The sequence below is a fragment of the Sylvia atricapilla genome, chromosome 7, assembly GCF_009819655.1.
Source record: "Sylvia atricapilla isolate bSylAtr1 chromosome 7, bSylAtr1.pri, whole genome shotgun sequence".
Lineage (NCBI taxonomy): Eukaryota > Metazoa > Chordata > Aves > Passeriformes > Sylviidae > Sylvia > Sylvia atricapilla.
Genome location: NC_089146.1, coordinates 4,217,090 through 4,236,941, shown reverse-complemented (window position 1 = coordinate 4,236,941; position 19,852 = coordinate 4,217,090). Strand labels below are relative to the sequence as shown.

General features: G+C 47.3%; 1 protein-coding gene across 1 annotated transcript in view; it reads right to left on the bottom strand.

Annotated features, from left to right (window-relative positions):
- The window catches only part of VWC2L (von Willebrand factor C domain containing 2 like), a 45,118-nt gene extending 32,604 nt beyond the window's left edge, over positions 1 to 12,514 (bottom strand). The window contains exons 1-2 of the mRNA XM_066322435.1: positions 11,997 to 12,514; positions 9,421 to 9,887 (exon numbers count right to left, since the gene is read on the bottom strand). Coding sequence (XP_066178532.1) covers positions 9,421 to 9,831 — 411 coding nt within the window. The 5' untranslated portion in view covers positions 9,832 to 9,887; positions 11,997 to 12,514. The remainder of the gene's footprint in view (positions 1 to 9,420; positions 9,888 to 11,996) is intronic.
- Between the last annotated feature and the right edge of the window lie 7,338 nt (positions 12,515 to 19,852).

The following is a 19,852-nucleotide window of genomic DNA, read 5'->3' as shown; positions in this document are numbered from 1 at the left end:
ACTGAAAACCATCACTGCTGTCAGTCTCTCCCTCTTTAAGTTTTCAAGAGACTCACAGAGATAATCCTTTTCAGCCTGTTCCCTCAGACAGGCTGGACTGATGGCATCCTGCTCAATGCAGACAGAACAGCAGGAAACACAGAGCGATGCAGAGTGACGGCTGTCAAATTGGGCACTTACATCTTAAGAGGAGCTGTAACTTTTAATGATGCCAAGGACAATGGCAATTCTGATGGAAATTATCTCTGTAGCTACACTTGCAGGTGGGAATTTATTGGCAGGACGCAAGAAAGAGAAGAAAGTTTGAAAGGACCTGATGAATATATTTGGAGGCAAAAATGGTTTCCACATAATGGCTGAGGTGGGAAGTCATAAACCAGGGGAGAGAAATAGAAAAGGAACTGGGACAGCATTCATCAGAGATACTCCTGGAGGAGAAATTAGAATAATTTTCATTGTTATTGAAATAGCCTGTGATCTCAGGCAGATTAGCAGAAGATTGCAGGAAAATTCAGAGAGCTTTCAGCTGAGAAATTTTGCAGGTGCCAAACTTGTGGAGAAGGAGCTGGTGAACAAGTCCCACCTGAAGGTGAGACTGAAACCTGCCCACTTGTGTTTTGAGCTGCTCACTTGGCTTTCACTATTAGCAGTGCATAAATAACCATCTCATTTGTGTTAAAAAATTGGTAAATGGCTCTTTTGTATGTGCTGATACAAAACCCCACAAATGGCAAAAATGTCTCTCATTTTTGTCACTTACTTAAAAAAATAGAAATCGTCCAGCCAGCTGGTGAAGATACATCAACTATACTGCAGAAACTGTAACCACTTGGATTTTCCATAGGTGGAAAGTTGCTCAGATAAACAATGTGTTGAGTAATTATAGACAAGCACACTCACTGAAAACACCATCAGGCTACAAATGACTTTGCAACAGGGAAAAACTACTAAGTCATTAGGTATTTTATCTGCAGTGAAAAAATTTGAGTTGTGTTCTACTTGTACAGAGCACTAGCAATACAAATCAACTTTGCCATCCAAAAATTGAAAGGTTCTTGCACCACACTGCAGATTGGCTAAACCAAGGACTTGGCTTCCAAGAAGCAGCAGAAGCAGATGCTGAGATGCTGTTTTTAAGGGAGCCCTCAACCCACACACAAACACTGTTAACACAAGAGTCTTCCCAGTGTGCTGGTGACTGGGCTTGGATTCTGAGGGATGGAAAAGCACAAGGATGCCCTGCTCACTCCAGGTCGTGTATTCCTCTCCTCCCTTCATTCCCAGGCCATGCCTGTCTATCACCAGGAACAAGATTATCCTTGCCATTCATTTGTATCATTCCTGGGGGGCCCTACAGATCAGTAAGGCAGATGAGGGGCACAGAATCAGTGCCTCATCCTGGGTATCCTGGGCCCACATCTGATGAGTCAGGGCTGCGATGGCTTTAGGAGCTTTGTACTCATAGATTTGCTCTGTGCCACACAATTTGATGAGTTTAAAAGGCTCCTGGAACCATGTCTGGGTCTGAAGAGTGACTCCTCCATTAGCTGATGAGAGAGACAACCTTGAGCCGAGTCCTGGCCCCTTTTCCACCAGAGCTGTGTATCTGCAGTCTCGTGGTTGCTTTTTTCTCCCAAAAGCAGCAGCAAAGCTTTCTGTAAAAACATGACTTTGCACTTCTCCTGTGAGAATGCTCTCTGTGCTTTGATATATGTCTCATTCCCTACAATACTGGCACCTCATCTACCCTGGGGCTGAGGGGACTGGAGCTCTCCATCACTTTGGTGATAATTTTTATGACTCGATTACAATAGCTTTTTAGTTGAGATGTGCCCAGTGCCCAGGGAAGGGGACTCCCTCTGAAAGGTTATGGATATGACAGATGGGACCGTGGCTCCAGAGTGTGAAGTGCAGCCCCGTTCGGACACAGACAGAATGTCTGTGTGTGCTTCACATTTGTTCAGCTCCTTTTAATGTCAGCAGAGAGAAGGAGCCCAGCTGGCAGCTTTCTGCTCTCCACTCCCTCCTGGCTGGCTTTTGCAATGAAGGAGTCTTATCTAGGAGAAAGCCTCCTGGAGCAGGGAGAAAGGAAGAGAGGACCTGGTCACAAAGATGATCCTTTTGGCTTGTGTTTTCCCTACACCTCCTTTGTCCACACTGAGAGATGGGAGAAGGTGGTGAGATCAGCTCCATGTACTGGTAAAACACTGAATTTCTGTTATGGAGGAAGGTATAATACAGCCAGACATCACTGGGGAGGAGATGTGGACCTTGGTCTCGTTCCTTCTGCAATTGCCAGCGGCGTCTGGGAGGTTTCTGTCCCTCAGGGGATGCCATCGTTTGGTTATGAGCACAGCCTGGGAATGATGTGCACTGAGAATGGGTTTGAATGGGTTATCTGTGATGAGAGAACACTCTGGAGCTTGCTTACACAGGGAGCTCACTGGGCTAACCCTCAGTCAGAAAGGTTTTGCTGACGGGGATGGCCACAGTTAACTGACTGAGAGATTGCCTGCTTTCAGCAGGAGCTGTTTCAAACCCTATTGCTTCTCCAAGCATCCTGATTCTACAGAAATTCCCAAAGAATTACCTCTGATATTACCACAGAACAGAGTAAGGAAGCCTCACGTATCCTTATTTTGCAACTAGACTGAGCATTGTCACTACATAACTTACCTAATTACAGCTTTTAAAACAGTAACTAGAATAATTGGCTGATGGAGCATTTTTTTAATGAATGCAATTCTGCATAGAGCACATTCCAGTGGCAACAAACACATACCTGCACTTCCCCTCACTCTGGGCAGGAAATAGTTTCCCAAAAAACCTTCTCACCAATGAGCTGTGAGTGTTTCTAAGGATAACATCCTTTTTCCTAAGCTGATGACCTGAGGACCTCCTGCTCACCAGCCCCACAGAAGCAGCCTGAGTGACAGAGATGAGCAGCTTGAGAGAGACAAGGGATGAGCAGTTCTCTGCCTGGCCCCACTGAGCATTGTCTGGCACAATAATAAAGCCTCAGACTTGATTTTATCACTCTTGGAAGCAGCTGGTAACACCTGCATGTGCTACATATTCCATTTTCTTAACAGTAAGGCTCCAGCAGCCACGGAGGGAGAGCAGGGGAAGTGCCAGAGCTTCTCCTCTGGCTGTGCAGAGATATCCCCTCTCCTTCAGCAGCTCCCTGGACAGCCCCAATTCTGGAAGCAAGCAGAGCTGATGGGCTATTTCCTGGAGTGAATAACTGAAAGCCCAGCCCCAGCTCTGCCAGTATAAATGTGGGGCACACATTAATTCCTATGTCATATTAACTGGAAAAATACCAATCCCTTGGGATTGCACATACAGGCCGAGTTCTGCACTGGGCTGCTGCACTGTCACTAAAACTGGGGGCTTGTGCTCAGTTCCTGCTGATTCTGAATTGTGGGGACGCTCAGGTTTTGGGTCTCATCCATTTCAGTGGGGAGCTCTGAGACAGTCTGTGTGTGGCACAGCCAGCACCACTGAGCTCTGAGCTTTTGGGGCCTCCCATGTATTACTGTGCTCCAGGGAAGAAAATTCCATGGATTTTTTTAGCCAAATTCTGAATAAAGCCCACCTTCTTTCACCTATTGTAATATTGTATTTGTGCATAATGTGATATATATGTTACAGAATCAGTAGCTAAGCACATAGTGTAATTTTAAAAGTAGGTTTCACTATAGATCTATGTGTGACAGGCCTATCTACTTTAGTATGTTTTCTTGGTACAAATTTTGACAGAAATACAGTAAGTCAGTAATTTTAGATTCCTTTGCATAGACATTGTCACTGTAATTTTGCCAGGAGGGAGATAATAAATCATACTTTTCCATCTGACTGATGCTCTGTTTCCCCTGTCTGATTTCAATGGCTGTATGCTATCTTCAGAGCTGGCATTGTTCATGGCTCCTTTTATTAAAGCACAGGTACGTTATTGAAATTTCTTTTGTGTTATGATTTTCTAGCCATATGTGAAATTGCAGAACACACACGAAGAAGAAGGAAAAAAAAAAAAAAGCCCCACTTGTTTGAGTCATAGTAGAAAAAAAAAAAAAAAAAAAAAAAAAAAGCCTGCTGCACATATCTTGGAGACAAAAATGCCAATAATAAAATGGGGGACCCATGCTGGCCCTCTCCACCTTGGGCTGCCACACTCTTGTTTCTCACCTAAGAGCACCACCCCACCAGGAACACTCTGCAACATCCCAAGTGCTCCATCCATATTTGATAAGCCTGCACTCCTAGGCTGGGCACCTGCTGGTCTGAGCCAGGCTGTTGTTTACACCACTTAATTTCTATTTCTGGCACAGTTCTGGGGGTGGGGAATCACTTTTGAGTTTCACTGCCTCCTTTTCTCCAGCATCAGGATGGACACACTCGGTTTCAGGGGCCGAGCAGCTGGGACACCTGCCTGCATGTGCCTTTTGATGAGAGGCCTTGCTTTGTTCAGTTAAATTCAGGTAATTGCATTAATAAAACATTTTAAAGAGCATTAACAAAGGAGAAGGAGGTGCCACTATTCTGAAGTAAAGGTTTCCATAATGAGCTGAGAATTAGTGTATGATAATGCTATGCTCACACAGTCCCTCGTATTTTGAGTTCTGATTACACCCTGAAGAACCCTGCTAGAGCTGTGTCCCTACTGTGCAAAGAACTGCTCAAGAAGACACAAAGTCAGCAAGATAAAAAAGCCTTCACTGAAGGATTACAGGTGATTTGTGGACAAAACAAAGCAATGAACTTAAGATATAGTGGCAGGGAACGGGGGAAAGAAAAATAAAGTAGAACTTTAGCAATGAAATCCTGGCTCTTTTCAAGTCAGCAAAACTTTGCCCTGGAAAGGAAAATTTCACCTTTCCTGCTGTGGTGTTGTTGTTGTTGTTGTTTTTATTTTTTTTTCCCAGTGTGAAGGAAAAGGGCAAAGACAAGAGCAAAGTTTGTTTTCCCACCTCTCCACTCATGACTCGTGCTGATGCAAGGGACAAATACTTGGGCATCACCTAGGGACTTCTTCAGTGAGGACAGGTTTGGGAGGAGCGAAAGTGGGAGAGGACAAGGAAGGGGGAAGGACAAGTCATTGGGAAGGGCAGGCAATTAAAGGCAGCAGCAGAGGATAAGCACTGGCAGAGCCAATGACTAGAAGAAATCGCAGCTCTGTGCTGGGCAGAAAGGAGGACAGCCACTGAAGAGCACCCAGAAAATGTCGAGAGTGTTTTCCAAGCTCAAGTTCACAACTGCAGGTTGAAGCTGCTCTTCTCACTTAAACATCATCAGGAAGGCAAAAACCTCTTGTGTTCCCACCCAAAGGATAACTCACCCAGGGTTCTGCCAGGCTAACACAGATATTTTAACGTCTGTGCTTAGGAAATTTCCGCCACTGCCCTGGAGGAGGATTGGCACCACGCTCACCCTCCTGCAGGGGCAGGGAGCAGCCCCTGCCTGTCAGTCTAAAATGGAGAGAATATTTCAAGATGTCAGCCTGACAATCTCTTGTGAACTGACCATTTATCTCCCAGCAATGGCATTTTGCTACATATCCAGAGGTCTGCAGAAGGTTATTCTGGATGTGCCTCTGCTGGGTGATGACAGACCTAGGAAGTTCAGAGCTGATAATGGACTTTCCAAACTGGAAGAGACTTGACAACCCAATCCTCTTCCAGCGGCTCCTCACTGTGGCTACAAATACACTGTAACCACGCCATAATTCCATTTCTCAAAGGTGTGTGCTTTCCTGTCAGCAAGTCATGCAGGAGAGCAAAAACTAATCAGCACTTAGGGACACTGTTGCCTCAGTGACATTTGCAGGATTTCTCCATCAGCTGCCAATGAACATCCATCATGCTGGCGGAACACTGTCTCCTCAACTTTACATCAGCTGCTGGCTGGGGCCGTTCATTTCAAACACAGCCATGTGCACTCACAATAACCAAGACCACCTCATTTGCTTGTTTTCTGTCTCTGGGAAGAAAGGGGAGGCTGAACAACCTCCCTGAAAGATCTCTGCTCCTACAGGCGAGGACAGAGCACTTGGGACTCAGACCTCAACCTCCAGGACTGAAATCAAAGCAAGCATGATGTGTGAGAGAAAAGGCAGCTGCCAAGTGACCCCGAGAGCTCCTGCAAGATGTGGAGAAAACAGCCTGAGACTTCCAGCATCCTTCACCCCTTCCCTGCAGCCACCACAGCTACCTTCACCCCTGCTCTGAGAGGGGCCAGTGGGGATGTGAGAGACCCCATTCTAGTCCAACAAAGAGAAAAGCAGAAAACAAGCTGGGAAAGAGAGAGGTGGATCCCAGTAAAACCCACCAGACCTGCCCTCTCTCCTGCTTCACAGGTATCAGAATCCTGGCCACCAGGCATCATCCTGTATTTTAGACACATTTGAATCAGACCATGGTGAAGATTAGAGAGACTGTGCTGGCCCTTTCTGCAGGGGTTTCCAGCTGGAACCACAGCCTCAGCCAAAGCTGGGGGAAATCCCACTGAAAGCAGGGAATGAGGCAGGCTCTCTGTGGGCAGCTGGGGCCCCAAATCCACCAACATCTCCCAGGACCCATAAGAGATAAAGATGCTGCATGGGGTTACTAAGCCATCTGTCAAAGACACACAATTTTACAAAATGATACAAAAAGAAAAACTCTCAATGGGCTTGCATTTATAATTGAACTTCAGTTCAGCATTTCAGTTGTACATGTTAATGATTGAGGGACAAAAGGATAAATATTTGGACAGCTGTCTAAGCTACATGGCTTGTTGGCATGTTTTTATTTTGTGTTTATGACTGTTATGACTCAAAAAATCAGATGTACAAGATCTGTTCACTAGAAGAAAGCTCAATATTCAAGAAATGGGCCTTTGTAACTACTCCTTTACCCTGAGAGCATCATAGTTACTTACAGTGGTAAGAAAAATTAAATCACATTTGCATTTCTCACCCTAAACCTGAGGGAAAAAATCTAGAAGTAATACATGAAAAATTACCCAATGGGAAACCTCTCACAGATATTGATATCCCAGAAAAAAAAAAATCCGAGAGAAAAAAATAAATCCCAATTTGTGAAAGATCAGGCAGCTGAAATTTCTACAAGATGAGTCAGTCCTGGCACACACACACAGACACACACTTGCAAAAGATTTTTAAATAGAGGCTAATTTCAGCTGAAACTCAGCAGTGACAAGCACTTCTATAGATGACGATTTGGAATCTACATACCAGCAAAAGTAAATCAAGTGGGTGAAAGGGTTCTGAGACTACATAAAACAGTGCCTCTGTTTCCACTGAAAGCAGCCTGGGTTTGAGTCAGAGCAGCCTCTCGTCTTTGACTTCAGTGTGTGTGCAGTGGATGTGAGAAAGTTTGCAGACCTTATAAATTCAACAGGATGAGGGAAGAGCAGAGAGCTCAGAGCCTGTAAAACCCAAGAACTGCTCAGGATTTCATCTGCAGAGATAGCAGGTAAAATCTTTATTCTGTTGAAATAAACGACAAAATGCTTGGATGCCTCATAAAATCCAAGACTTCAGAGCAGCATCTTCCTGAATCTCTATGTTCTGTCCTTCCTATAGAATTTAAAAAGTCATAGTTCACAGGTGCCTCTTTTTTTCCCCACAGAGCAGTGATCTTTCATTGTCTGACTCTCCTACCGTACTTTGAGGAAAAAAGCAATCCACTCTTTATTCCAGGTAAACACAGAGATTTCCAAAACACTGGTTTCTGCCCTATTCCACAACATATTGAGCTTTCAGCAAAACACAGGTCTAGGTCAGAAGCTTGAGTGTCAGCTAAATTAAGTGTGAAGGATCTCACATTAGTTCTGGACAGGTTACTGTGTGTCAGAGTGGCGTGACACCTCTGCTTTGTGCTTCTCAGAGGGTACTGGAACTTTGCTTTCCACACAACACCCCGAGTATTTGAATACAGCAAAGCAATGAACCAGATGGCTCCTAACTCTCTCCAACAGCCTTTCTCTCCTGTATTCTGCTTTCCTGGAGTTTAAACTGTTATCAGGATGAAATGATTTCCTTCAGGAAAAGGGATTACTACTTTTCCACTTAACTCACACGCAAGAGATACTTTAATGACAAGATTTATCTCTCCCACTGAAATCTCTTCGGAGAGTCCTTACAAATTTCCGCTTCCTAAAAACGAGACCTTATATCTCCCACATGAAAACCTGACCACGTGGGTGGGGTATCTCACCACACTGAAGTGTGATCATGGGATGAGCTTGGACCAAGCCCTCCCAGGGCAAGAAGAAACTGTTATCTGAGCAGTTCACAAGACCAGCATCTTCACATCCCCCAGTGAAGCAGAGCAGGTTGATCAGGATGGCCCTCAAGGAGATGTTCCTCACACATTTGCTGTGACACCTGTGCCTTGTGACTGTCTTGCCCAGGCTCAGTGACTGCAGTTTCAGAAGGACAGAAAAACATACACCACACAGGGTAGAAGAAAGGAACTGCTAACTGCTACTTTCCCTGAAAATGACAATTTCTCTGAAAAAGGGAATTGCCATCAATGTTACTGAGAACTGGTGAAGTACACAGACTTCTATGAGATTATTTTCCTTGCAGGGAAGACAATAAACTGGCCAAGTGTATAATAAGATCAGGCACGCAGCCATGAAGAGTTACAGGCTGTTGTTAATTATGGAGGTTGAACTCTTAAAGCCACGTGACCTGGAAGAACAAACTTGTGTACCTACAGCGTTTACAGCCCCTATTCTTCATTGTGAAATGCTGGTCTCCTTAGCAGAATTGAAAGCTCGTGATCAACCTCATTAGAATGAGAACTGCAGGTTGTGTAGTGGTTTTGAAAAGCATCATCTTGTTTTCAAGATACATTTCAGGATTTCTTAATGACATTCCTTGCATGAACTCAACCATGACAATGAAATCCCACACTTCTCATTGCTTGAGATGCTCATCTGCCTAGGAGTTCATCCTCTGCATTCTAGACAGCCTTACCACAGTTGAAATGAAAGGATTAAATAGAGTTTACCATCTACTGCATGCTCATACAGTTATGAGTAACAACTCTCAGCACTATGCCATCAATTTTTTGCTATCCAGATTGCAAAAGGGGTTCTTAAAAAGCACTCAGTACTGGTTTACACACCCCTGGTGGTCCAGCATGACCCGTGCTATGAGCAAAGGAGGCAGATGCAGAGGGCTGGCAACTCCCACAGGGGCTTTTGACTGACCACTGGCCCTCAGGCAGTGCACAGAAGGGGGAGATGACAGCTTTTACATGAGCCAGACCTGCATCACAGCTAAAAATGACTTCAGCTCCAGCACTCATCAATGGCAGTAAGCAAATACCGAGTGCCTTTGAGAGCTCCCAACAAGAATACAATTCCTAAAGCATACCAATATGAAATACTGACGAAAGGGTTCCATACCTTAAATTCCTCCAAGATTTTGTAATTTTTCCCATGATATTCACAAAAGTTTTTCACTTCTTTGCATTCTGGACAGCATCCATTGTGTTCCACTTTTGTGCACTTTGGGTGGATTTTAGGGCATTCTGGTTGATCGCAAACAGGTCCATCCTCAGTACAGACACAGGGACAGTTGGAATGTCCTGGGAAAAAACGTTCTCCCAGTTTGTACACAAAGCCACTGTCATCCACACAGCCCTTGCCCCGGTAATCATCAAAGATCAGATTGTCATTACTGGAGGTCTGGTCCCCTTCGTCAGCGGGGTAGTCTTCATGACTGATGGCAGCTGGAGTGACCAAACCAGGGAGCACAAACAGAAGTATCCAGGCTTCATGGATATGAAGAGCCATCCCCCTCCTCGGCTTCTCCATGGGACCTCAAAGCCAGGTACAAACAGTTGCTTCCATAGGGAGACCAGTGTTGTGGTCTGCAAACAAACAGTTTCAAGTGAGAAAAAACTTCAAAATTCAAGGAATATCGGCTTATAAAAGTCATTGTTTCAACCAGCACTGAAGAATAAATCCGAGTTTTTTAACTGCACAGTTAACTATCACTGTTTCATTTGAATTAAACCTCTTCTTAATTACTGGTAAAGAGAACAAAGCATGTGAAATACCTACATCAGACACACATGCCTGGACACATATGACCATAAAATATCTCTGAAGGAACGGTGGCTCACGGAATCATCTAATTTTGACTTTCCTCATTTTTGCAGTTGAGTTTTTGGATGCACCAGAAATCAAACCAGCAGCCTGGAATCACATGGCAATGGGCAGCTCGGAGGGCTCTGAAGCCAAGTTTAAGAATGGTCTAAACCTCCTGTGGTGGCCACTGTCCCTTGGTGCTACGTATGGAGCACAGCCCACCTCATTACACCTGAGATGAAAAGGGAGTTAAACATTATCTGCTGTCAGATCTGTGTCTGATCTGAAATTAGGTGCTGGGTTAAACTTGGGCTGCCAGAGGTGGAATAGTACAGAATCTTATTTACAGCATTTCTGAAGAGGGACTTCCTGGGCTACCAACACAGCCCAGGCTGCAGCAGGTACCTTTAACCCCGACAGAAGCAAAGATGCGATTCACCTTCTCCATTATTCAGCATTTCAGTAATTCCCGGCAAAAACCGCGGAGTGCAGGACGTTTAAACGCCTGCATAATGCATGGAGCCGCTGAAATGCGTCGGCGTGGTTTAAGCTGGAGCCTGTCTAAAACTTCGGGAGCGATGCAGCACGGCCCGACCTCCGGTGAGCTGCGCTGAAGGGGCGGAGTGAGGACGGAGCCCGGCAGGGAGAGGGGCTCTGAGTGACCCCCGGGAGAGCCGGCGCCAGGAGAAGGCTCCGTGCCGGCGTCTGGGGAGCACTTCTGGCTGCCCACAGTGCCACATCACTGCCACCAACCTGCCCACACACCAGCCAGCAGCCAGCGCAACCCCGGCAGCGAACTGGATTCTTTCTGAGCCCTCTTTAAAAAAACGGGCAAAGTATTACAGGAAACTTTTAAATGAGATGAAATATCGGCATCACATGGACTGCAGAACTACGGAGGTAAATGCTGGCACAAACCAAAAAAAAGGACTGTTGGTGTGTGTGTGTCATCCCTTCTTTCCCTCCATTCCCAGAGCATGCACACACAGGCACACCGAGACTACACAAACATGCTTTAACCTACACACACGGGCAAACACGTACTCCCCTCCACCCCTCGGGGAGACATTTTCATATACTGGCATTTTTGGTGGACTGCAGATGTTCAGCGATTAATTCTCCCGTAACTGAAGCAAAAAAAGCAGCAGCGGGAGGAGAAAGCTTTAATCCCGGAGAAGCAGCTAAAGGATCCTGTTGACCAAGCAGTTTTTCCGAAGCCACAACAGAGGGAGACACCGGATATTACACAAGATTTATCAAATTCGAAAAGATATCTTCTTAATTGAAGTACTAGCTGTGCTTCCACCACCAGGACTACGCACCCTCTTGTTCCTCCTATCAGCAATATCTACTCTAACATGCTGTTTGGAAAACCAGCGATTCATGCAGATACGGCTGCTTTACATATCTACAGAGCAGACAATCTCCCCACCTAACGCTACAGGTAGGTTGCAACACTGCAGATTTGTGGGCATTTAGGGGAAAAAAAAAGAGCAGCAAACAGTAATTAATATCTGAGGAAATGTGAAGCAATTGTGAGAATCTGCTGGAGTTTGATGAGGAAGCTCTCAAAACAAATCTGTGTGTAAACATATATGCATATAAAAGTTCTTCCCAGATCATAAATGAGAGCACTATATTTCGCTACAGCAGCTGAGATGTCCCACAGCAAGTCACAGGCACTCGGCTCGATCCTGGAAATCAGACAGACTGCAGATGTCTTGCACGCACACATTTCAACAAGTAAACAAATGCTGCTTGGCTCAGAATTAGTTTACAGCTTGAACTTTCTCATCATTTCTCATCCTGAGAGAGGCCAGGATCGTAGGCAAGTCTCTAAAACGTTTCCATCCGCCTTCCCTCACCCCAAGTGAATAATTCACACCTACCTGATCAGGCTGGATGTGAAAGCTGAGAGGGGTCACAGGCCAACATGGACAGAAAGGTTAGAAACAGATTAGTGAAAGCAGTTCCTCCTAATCACGTTTTCGGTGTTGACTCACGGGCAATCCCTTTTCCTCCACCTCCCATGGCAAAACGGGAGCGCGGCAGCCCGGCAACCACGGCATGAGAACTAAGCTTTAACCCGGCGCCGACGATTCAGAAGGAGCAGGATTCAGGCGGTCCGGAGGCTGCGATGCCGCGGAGAAACCCCGGTGCCAGCAGCAGAGTCATCGCGGCGAACTTGGGCTGCATCTCCTCAGGTCTCGGGGCGGGCGGGGGAGAGAAAACAACCCATCCCCGTCCCCTCCCCGTGCCCGGCGGATCTCCTGCGGCTCCGGCTTCGGCTCGGCGGGGGAAGGGGGGGAGCGATGGCGGGTTAGGCGGGAGGCAGGCGGGGGAGGGCGGGCGCAGGAGCCCCGCGCCCGGCGGGCGGGCAGCCCCCGCGCCCCTCCGGGGACTCCCCGGCCCGGGCGCCGGCCATGCCCGCGCCGCGCCGCGCTCCCGCCTGCCCTGACGGGGACTGGTTTTGGCTTTAGGGGGGAGGTGTAGGGAGAAAAAAAAAAAAAAAAAAAAAAAAAAAAAAAAAAAAAAAAAAAAGAGAGAGAGAGAGAGAGAGCCGGGGTAAAACCCAAAAAAAATTCAGGGGCGGGGCGCCCCCGCCCCGGCCGCTGCTCCGCCTGCCGCTGGTTGGGGCGACGGCTTTCCTCAGACCTGCCGGTCCCCTTCACATCCTCCGGCTGGAGCTCCCCTCAGCCCGGCTCCCCTCAGCCCGGCTCCCCTCACATCCTCCGGCTGGAGCTCCCCTCAGCTCAGCTCCCCTCAGCCCGGCTCCCCTCAGCCCTGCCCCCCTCAGCCCGGCTCCCGTCAGCCCGGCTCCCCTCAGATCCACCGGCTGGAGCTCCCTTCAGCCCGGCTCCCCTTAGCCCGGCTCCCGTCAGCCCGGCTCACATCCTCCGGCTGGAGCTCCCCTCAGCTCAGCTCCCGTCAGCCCGGCTCCCCTCAGATCCACCGGCTGGAGCTCCCTTCAGCCCGGCTCCCCTTAGCCCAGCTCCCCTCAGCCCGGCTCCCTTCAGCCCGGCTCCCCTCAGCCCGGCTCCCCTCAGATTCACCGGCTGGAGCTCCCTTCAGCCCAAGCTCCCCTCAGCCCGGCTCCCGTCAGCCCGGCTCACATCCTCCGGCTGGAGCTCCCCTCAGCTCAGCTCCCGTCAGCCCGGCTCCCCTCAGATCCACCGGCTGGAGCTCCCTTCAGCCCAAGCTCCCCTCAGCCCGGCTCCCGTCAGCCCGGCTCACATCCTCCGGCTGGAGCTCCCCTCAGCTCAGCTCCCGTCAGCCCGGCTCCCCTCAGATCCACCGGCTGGAGCTCCCTTCAGCCCAAGCTCCCCTTAGCCCAGCTCCCCTCAGCCCGGCTCCCTTCAGCCCGGCTCCCCTCAGCCCGGCTCCCCTCAGATTCACCGGCTGGGGCTCCCCTCAGCCCGGCTCCCCTCAGCCCGGCTCCCCTCAGATTCACCGGCTGGGGCTCCCCTCAGCCCGGCTCCCCTCAGCCCGGCTCCCTTCGGATACGCGGCCTGGGGCTCCCCTCAGCCCCTCCGCGCTCTCCGGCCCATCGCCGCTGCCCCGGCGGTGTCCGGGCAAACGTCCCCCAGGGCCGCACTGTGGAAACTTCGCCTCATCTTCCCACCGGCGGCTGTGCCGGGGAAGGGGCGCTCCGGCTCCTGCGGCTCGTGCTGCGCTACACTAAAAATCCATCTCCTTGCAATTCGGCCGCGCTGGCATTAGGCGTCATTGTAAAGCTGTTTCTCCAGAAACCAGCGAAAGACAGATTCTTGGTGTCGGGGAAAACACGGTGACAGCAGAAAGAGGGAGAAATGGAGGGGTTTATTTGGATGAAATGCCAAACACCGCTCCGTTTGGGCGAACACTCCCCGAACAGCGCAAACAGAAGCTGTGACGCTCCAAGCCCGCAGTGCCGCTGTCAAAGCGCTCCTGTGGGCGGCGGCGGGGCCCACGCGTGTCACGGTGCCGCGGTCCAGAGGCAAACCCTGCCGTCGGCGCCCGCGGACAGCAGGCAGTCCTGCCCGTGGAAGCGCAGGCAGCGCACCTCCACCCCGGGGCCGCGCAGGACGGACAGCTGCCCCACGGCCACGGACAGCACCTTCACGGAGCCCTCGCTGCTGGCCAGAGCCACCAGGCCGCCTGAAACACAGAGCAAAGGCATCGCGGTTGGCAAAGGCTACACAAGAGAGCGCTGCTGGAAGTTTTGGGATGATGGTTTTAAAGACACGCGCCTGTACTCCCGATCTCTGAGAGAAATTACCAGAAAGTTGGATGGATCAATAACAATGAGATTGGATTTTGGAGCGATTAAGCCAGTCTGGAGACCTCATGTTCTCCTCACAAGCAGCCTGGCTACTTTGGCAGAACCACAGAATCTGCTGAGTTGGAAGGCACCCACCAGGATCATGGAGTGTAAGTCCTGGCCCTGCACAGGACACCACAAGGGTCGCACCATGTGCCCAAGAGTGTTGTCCAAACCTTTCTTGAACTCTGTCAGGTTTGGTGCTGTGACCATTCCCTGGGCATCCTGTGCCAATGCCAAATCACCCTCTGGGGGAGGAACCTTTCCCTAATACCCAACCTGAACCTCCCCTGAGACACCTTCAGGCCATTCCCTCAGGTCCTGTCACTGGTCCCCACAGGGCAGAGATCAGGGTCTGCCCCTCCTCTTCCCCTGACAAGGAAGTTGCAAACCCTGGTGAGTGCCCCCTCAGTCTCCCTCTGCTGAACAGACCAAGTGCCCTCAGTCACTCCTCACACGGCTTGCCCTCATGGCCCTCCACCATCTTTGTTGCCCTTTGGATGCTCCCTGATAGCTTAATAATTTTTTTTAATGTTACAGTGACCAAAACTGCACACCATACTCAAGGTGGGGCTTCCGCAGTGCAGACCAGAGAAGGACAATAACTTTTATTTGGATAGTTATTTAGGGACAGATTCTGACACACAGCCTGAGCACCAGAGGAGTAGATGCGCTCCTAATACCTGCAGGTATTGACATCAAACCATACTTTTGACACTGCTTTTCTTGTACTGCTCCAAGAAATGAGGATGTGAGTTTTCAGCTGAATTTCCAGGTCAGGTGTCTAACTGAACTGAATGCTTGCCCCTTTATATCCTTATGGAAAAAAAAAATAATTAAATCCTTGGTATAGAACTGGGTTTAACAGTAGAAAGAACAGGACAAAACCTAAATAAGGTTCTAAGGAGTTTCTAGTTTCCATGTGCTCTTTGGAAATCAAATGGACTGAGTTTTCAACACTTTTAAGGAAGCAAAATGTGTTTATAAGTTTATTGTCTTCCTGCTCAAATAAAAGCAGAGGTAATAGCTGGTAAATGATATGTTTGAAGCCCTCTTACTTACCCAGCCTCCAGATAAAGATTCTCCTTTAGAAATTGACTATAATAATGATGAGTTTTATGTACAGGGAAAAAAAAATCAATATATTAATTTCAAAGCTGATGTGGCCCTAACAACAACAGGATCACTGAACTGTCAGTCGTGATCTTGGTCAAACACCTTTTTCTATTTGGAGCAAGTTCAATACACCCTCCAAGTGATTACAGCTCTTCTTATGTATTGAGATGTTCTCTCTCAAAGCGAAGACATCACCAGCAGAAGAATAATTAATATTGACACTGACAAAATCAATTTGGCACCAAGGTCATAATTTTTTTGGGAAGATTATGAAAAACAGGAGATATTATTTGTATTTTTAGAAACTCAGGTTATTCACCAAATTGCCAATGGGAACATACTGCCCAACAGACATGAGCATGGAGGAATTTATCCCAGGTTTAACACTTTAGGGCCCCGGCTGTGTCTATGTGATGTACAGTTTATCCAGGGAATATGTTGTCCCTCCATTCAAACTAGGTCATAACAATGATGTTCTCTGTTCTGCTCATGAAGATCTGATGGCTTCATTTTGCCGTTTATCAAAAGAAACACGTAGCCTAAACCAGGTTACAAATGCACTGAGAATATTGAACCACAACTTATGTTTAGTGTGGTCATGGAGATTTGTGCAAGAAAGGGAACTAGGAAGTAGAGCTAACCATGATAAATATGCCCTATTTGCAAACCTTTATAACTACCCGGCTTCTTCATCTAGAACAAAGCCTGACACAGCAAAGATCTGCAGGATGGATTAGAGTGTCCAAAGCAGCAGATGTGAATATTTATTATAAACTCTCCTCCAGCAAGTCTTTGCTGACAGAAGCATTGCATATGGATTGCACTTGCAGGGAGACTCTCCAGGCAGTCACTGGATGACTTCTCCAGGAGCCAAACAAATGCCATTTCGCCTGCAGCCCTGACACCACAACAGCTGGGCAGAGGGTTAATGTCACTTCCAGCCTCTCAAAACCACAAATGAACCCAGTTGTTACCGAGAGGGACAGGCAGGAGAAAAGCTTTGGACAGCTGCAGTCCACTTCCAGAAGGTAAGGGCAGGACAGAGTGACAACCGAGACAAAGCTTCAGCTGATTCACTCCCTGGGTTGAGCAGGGCAGGGGCAGACCCCAACCCTGCATTTTTCTGCATGCTCTGCTAGCTAAGTCACATGCCTGAAGCAAAACCACAGCACTCATCCATGTGAGTCATCATGGACTGTCAGTCCATGCCAGTGCTCCAACAGTCCTGGGAAACGACAAAGCCAAGAGGAAAATGGAGAGGGTCAGTAAAAAGCAGCCAGCCAGGAGGTGCAGTAGTACCCTGCACTGCCTCCTTCGCTAGCACTCACCGGGGAATGGATGGAGGTGCACTTGGCAGCCCTGGCGAAGAATGATTCATTTCACAGGGATTTTCCCCTGAGTTAGGAGGTGCTACTGTGGCTGACCATGAGCACAGCCACTTCCTGGCTCAGCAGCAGCAGAGGCAGATGCATGCGAGGGGGAATGCACAAAATGACATCTCATTTCCGTCACCCTTTATGTCAACGCTGATCTACGGGCTCATAACGTTTTGCTCATTATAATGTAAATTTACTCCCTCCTTCCTTCTGAAAAGAGATGTTTCATTTTGGGAACAGGGAACAAATTGTGTTTTATTGCTCTTTCAAAATTTTCTCCAATTAGGAAAGCAAACAAAAACTACTACATAATTGTGATGCAAGGCTGTATTTTAATGTAGGATACTTACTTGTCACTAACAAAAGCACTTTGATATAACACTGGAGGAAGATAAATGCCTGAAGAGAGGTTGTTCTTCATACCTTTGACCCAACTGTCAGCTGGGGCTGGTCTATGCAAACTCACTGAACTGAGCAGTTAGGCTGATTTGCATTGAAATGAATAGATTCTGCTTAGAAGATGCAAAGTCTCCAGGGCTCTGACCTCCAGATCTCACAGCCTCTAGAGAGATCTCCAGCTCACAAAGCTTCCAGAACCTGCTCTGGATCTGCTGGTGCACTTGGCAACGTGGGGAGATAAAGAGAAGCTTTGCTCTGGCTTTTGCCATGCCAATCCTGAGCTCAGCCTTCTTCCCCAACCTGGCAGACAAGGAGTGATGACAAAGCACGTTGCCACCACAAAGAGACCCTACAGTAGCAGCCTTTGTACTAATCACAGCTGATTTGCTGTTGCCCATTGCTGGAACACAAGCGCTAATTTTTCTGATGTACCCCTATTATGTCCTTAGAATAACATAAGCTCTGACCATCTGGACACTTGCTTCTAAAAGGACGCAGTGAGTTGGAAAAGGTAAAGAAAGGTAGCAAAGCCAGTGAAAGGTACAAACAACTTCTGTGCAAGGAATCCTTACGAGGGATGACAGCTTAGCAGAGAAAAAAAAAAACTCTGTGCATGAAAACGTACTTGGCTGGCGTTGCTTACTCCACGTGTAAACCTCAGGCTTCAGTCCTTCCTTGGGGATTCACAGAGAAACGTGGAGCCAAGCCAGACCTCAGCTTACCCCCCAGAGGACGGTGAGACACAAGGTTTCCATGAAAATGCTCATCTGAATCCCACCTCATCTGGGAGCTTTGGGCAGCCAGAATCTGGAATCCCTCGCCAGTCACCTTTCTGCTTGGACCAGACTGAATTTACTCCGAGGAATCACTGCACTTTCAGCTCCCTTTTTTTCCCCAGCACTGCAGTTAAGTACTGCTGTAGGTTTCCATTCTCAGTGTCCTACAGAGAAAAGCTCTGTTCTTGTCTCCGGACTGGCAGTGCTCTTCGTTTTAGGCATTGATTAATTACAAATGCAGTGCTGTTGTTTGGGTTGGAAATACATTTGTACTTAAAACAATAAAAATCATCCATGCCCTTCCAGAAGAACTATTCCTGCTACTAAAACTGTATCTCTACATTGTTTCAAGAGCAGAGCTGAACCCTAAAATCGTTAAGTGCCTCAGAGATAGTAATATTTTAGTAATTTTTTTTAAAACTTTTAGGATACATACCCCATTCTGGAGAAGGAGGTAGTTAAAATTAATTATTTGGTATGTAAATCTGTTCTTGTAAATGTTCCAAATGTACATAAAGTCATAGGCTTGATAAAGGCCATGAAGTGCCAAGAGCAGGAATCTGGCAAAAATCCCACCAAATTTACTGGAGTGTCCATACTAAACATGCAAACCTAAAAGCAAAACTAGTGCTTTCAGTGTGGCTCAGTTATGTTACATATAAGTAAGCATATTTCTGCTTTTTCTCATCTGCAAGGAACTTTGCATACCTATGCAAAGGAATCCTAAGGAACCAGAGCTCCTCCTGTGAATACAGTATGAAATCCATCTCCTAATTTGAACTGGTGGATAAATTTAAAATAGTGCAGGCGTGTTGAAGCAATCTAATTTGTTACTGCATTTCTTCAGAAGACAGAACTAGACAAGATTAATTTGCTGGGTTGATGGCTTCAAATTACTTGGGGTAAAAGGAACAAAACCTGTACTTGTCAAAAGACACTTTGACAATTTATATTTCATAAGAGTCTAACAGAAATCACAGCCATGATTACCGTCTTCTTTGTACAATGAATTTTGAGTGAAACCTTGCCAGGACCACACTACATACTGCTTTTACATGTCCAAACAGCTGGAAACTGACAGTTTTGGAGCAAACCACCACCACTCCTCACTGGTGAACCTTTATATACGGCCATTAAAGCATTTAACTTTTCTTTGGGCAAATTGATTTACTAATTCTGTAACATTCCATTGTCAAATACTCTGAGAAGTTCTGTTTTAGCCTGCCAGAATTTCATGTTTCTGGAGCAGTCTAGCAGCTTCAATGCTAATAAAACAGTGTTGTAACAGAAGTCACAAACTGCATGGCTCCCCAGGCACATCAGGCTGAGACATTCTTCCTGATAACTGGCACCATTTCCTCACTCCCAGTAACATTTTCCATAGACTCAGCAGCTCAGGTGAACTTTCTGCTCAAAAATGGGGCAGAACAAGGACGGTGACAGATCAAAATCCCTCCTCTCTGCTCCAGCAGCTTCTCCTCTCAGAGGCAACAGAGTAGTCGAGGAGCAGGATTTGGGTAGTTGTTTCTAGTAAAAGTACAGCAAAGTGCAGCTGTTACTTTACACTTGCTTGCAAATAATTCTGATGTGATCACTTCCTCAATTTAAAAATTACTTGCACTGCCTCACTGTAAGCAAAGCATCCACCTTCAAAGACAAACCCAGCTATTTCTGGGTTTAAATTAAAAAGAAAAAAATCTTGCATGGATTGAAGAAATTCTGCTTATCATAACTGCATACAGAAGCCTGAGACCATTCCTGATGGCAGAGATGAAATA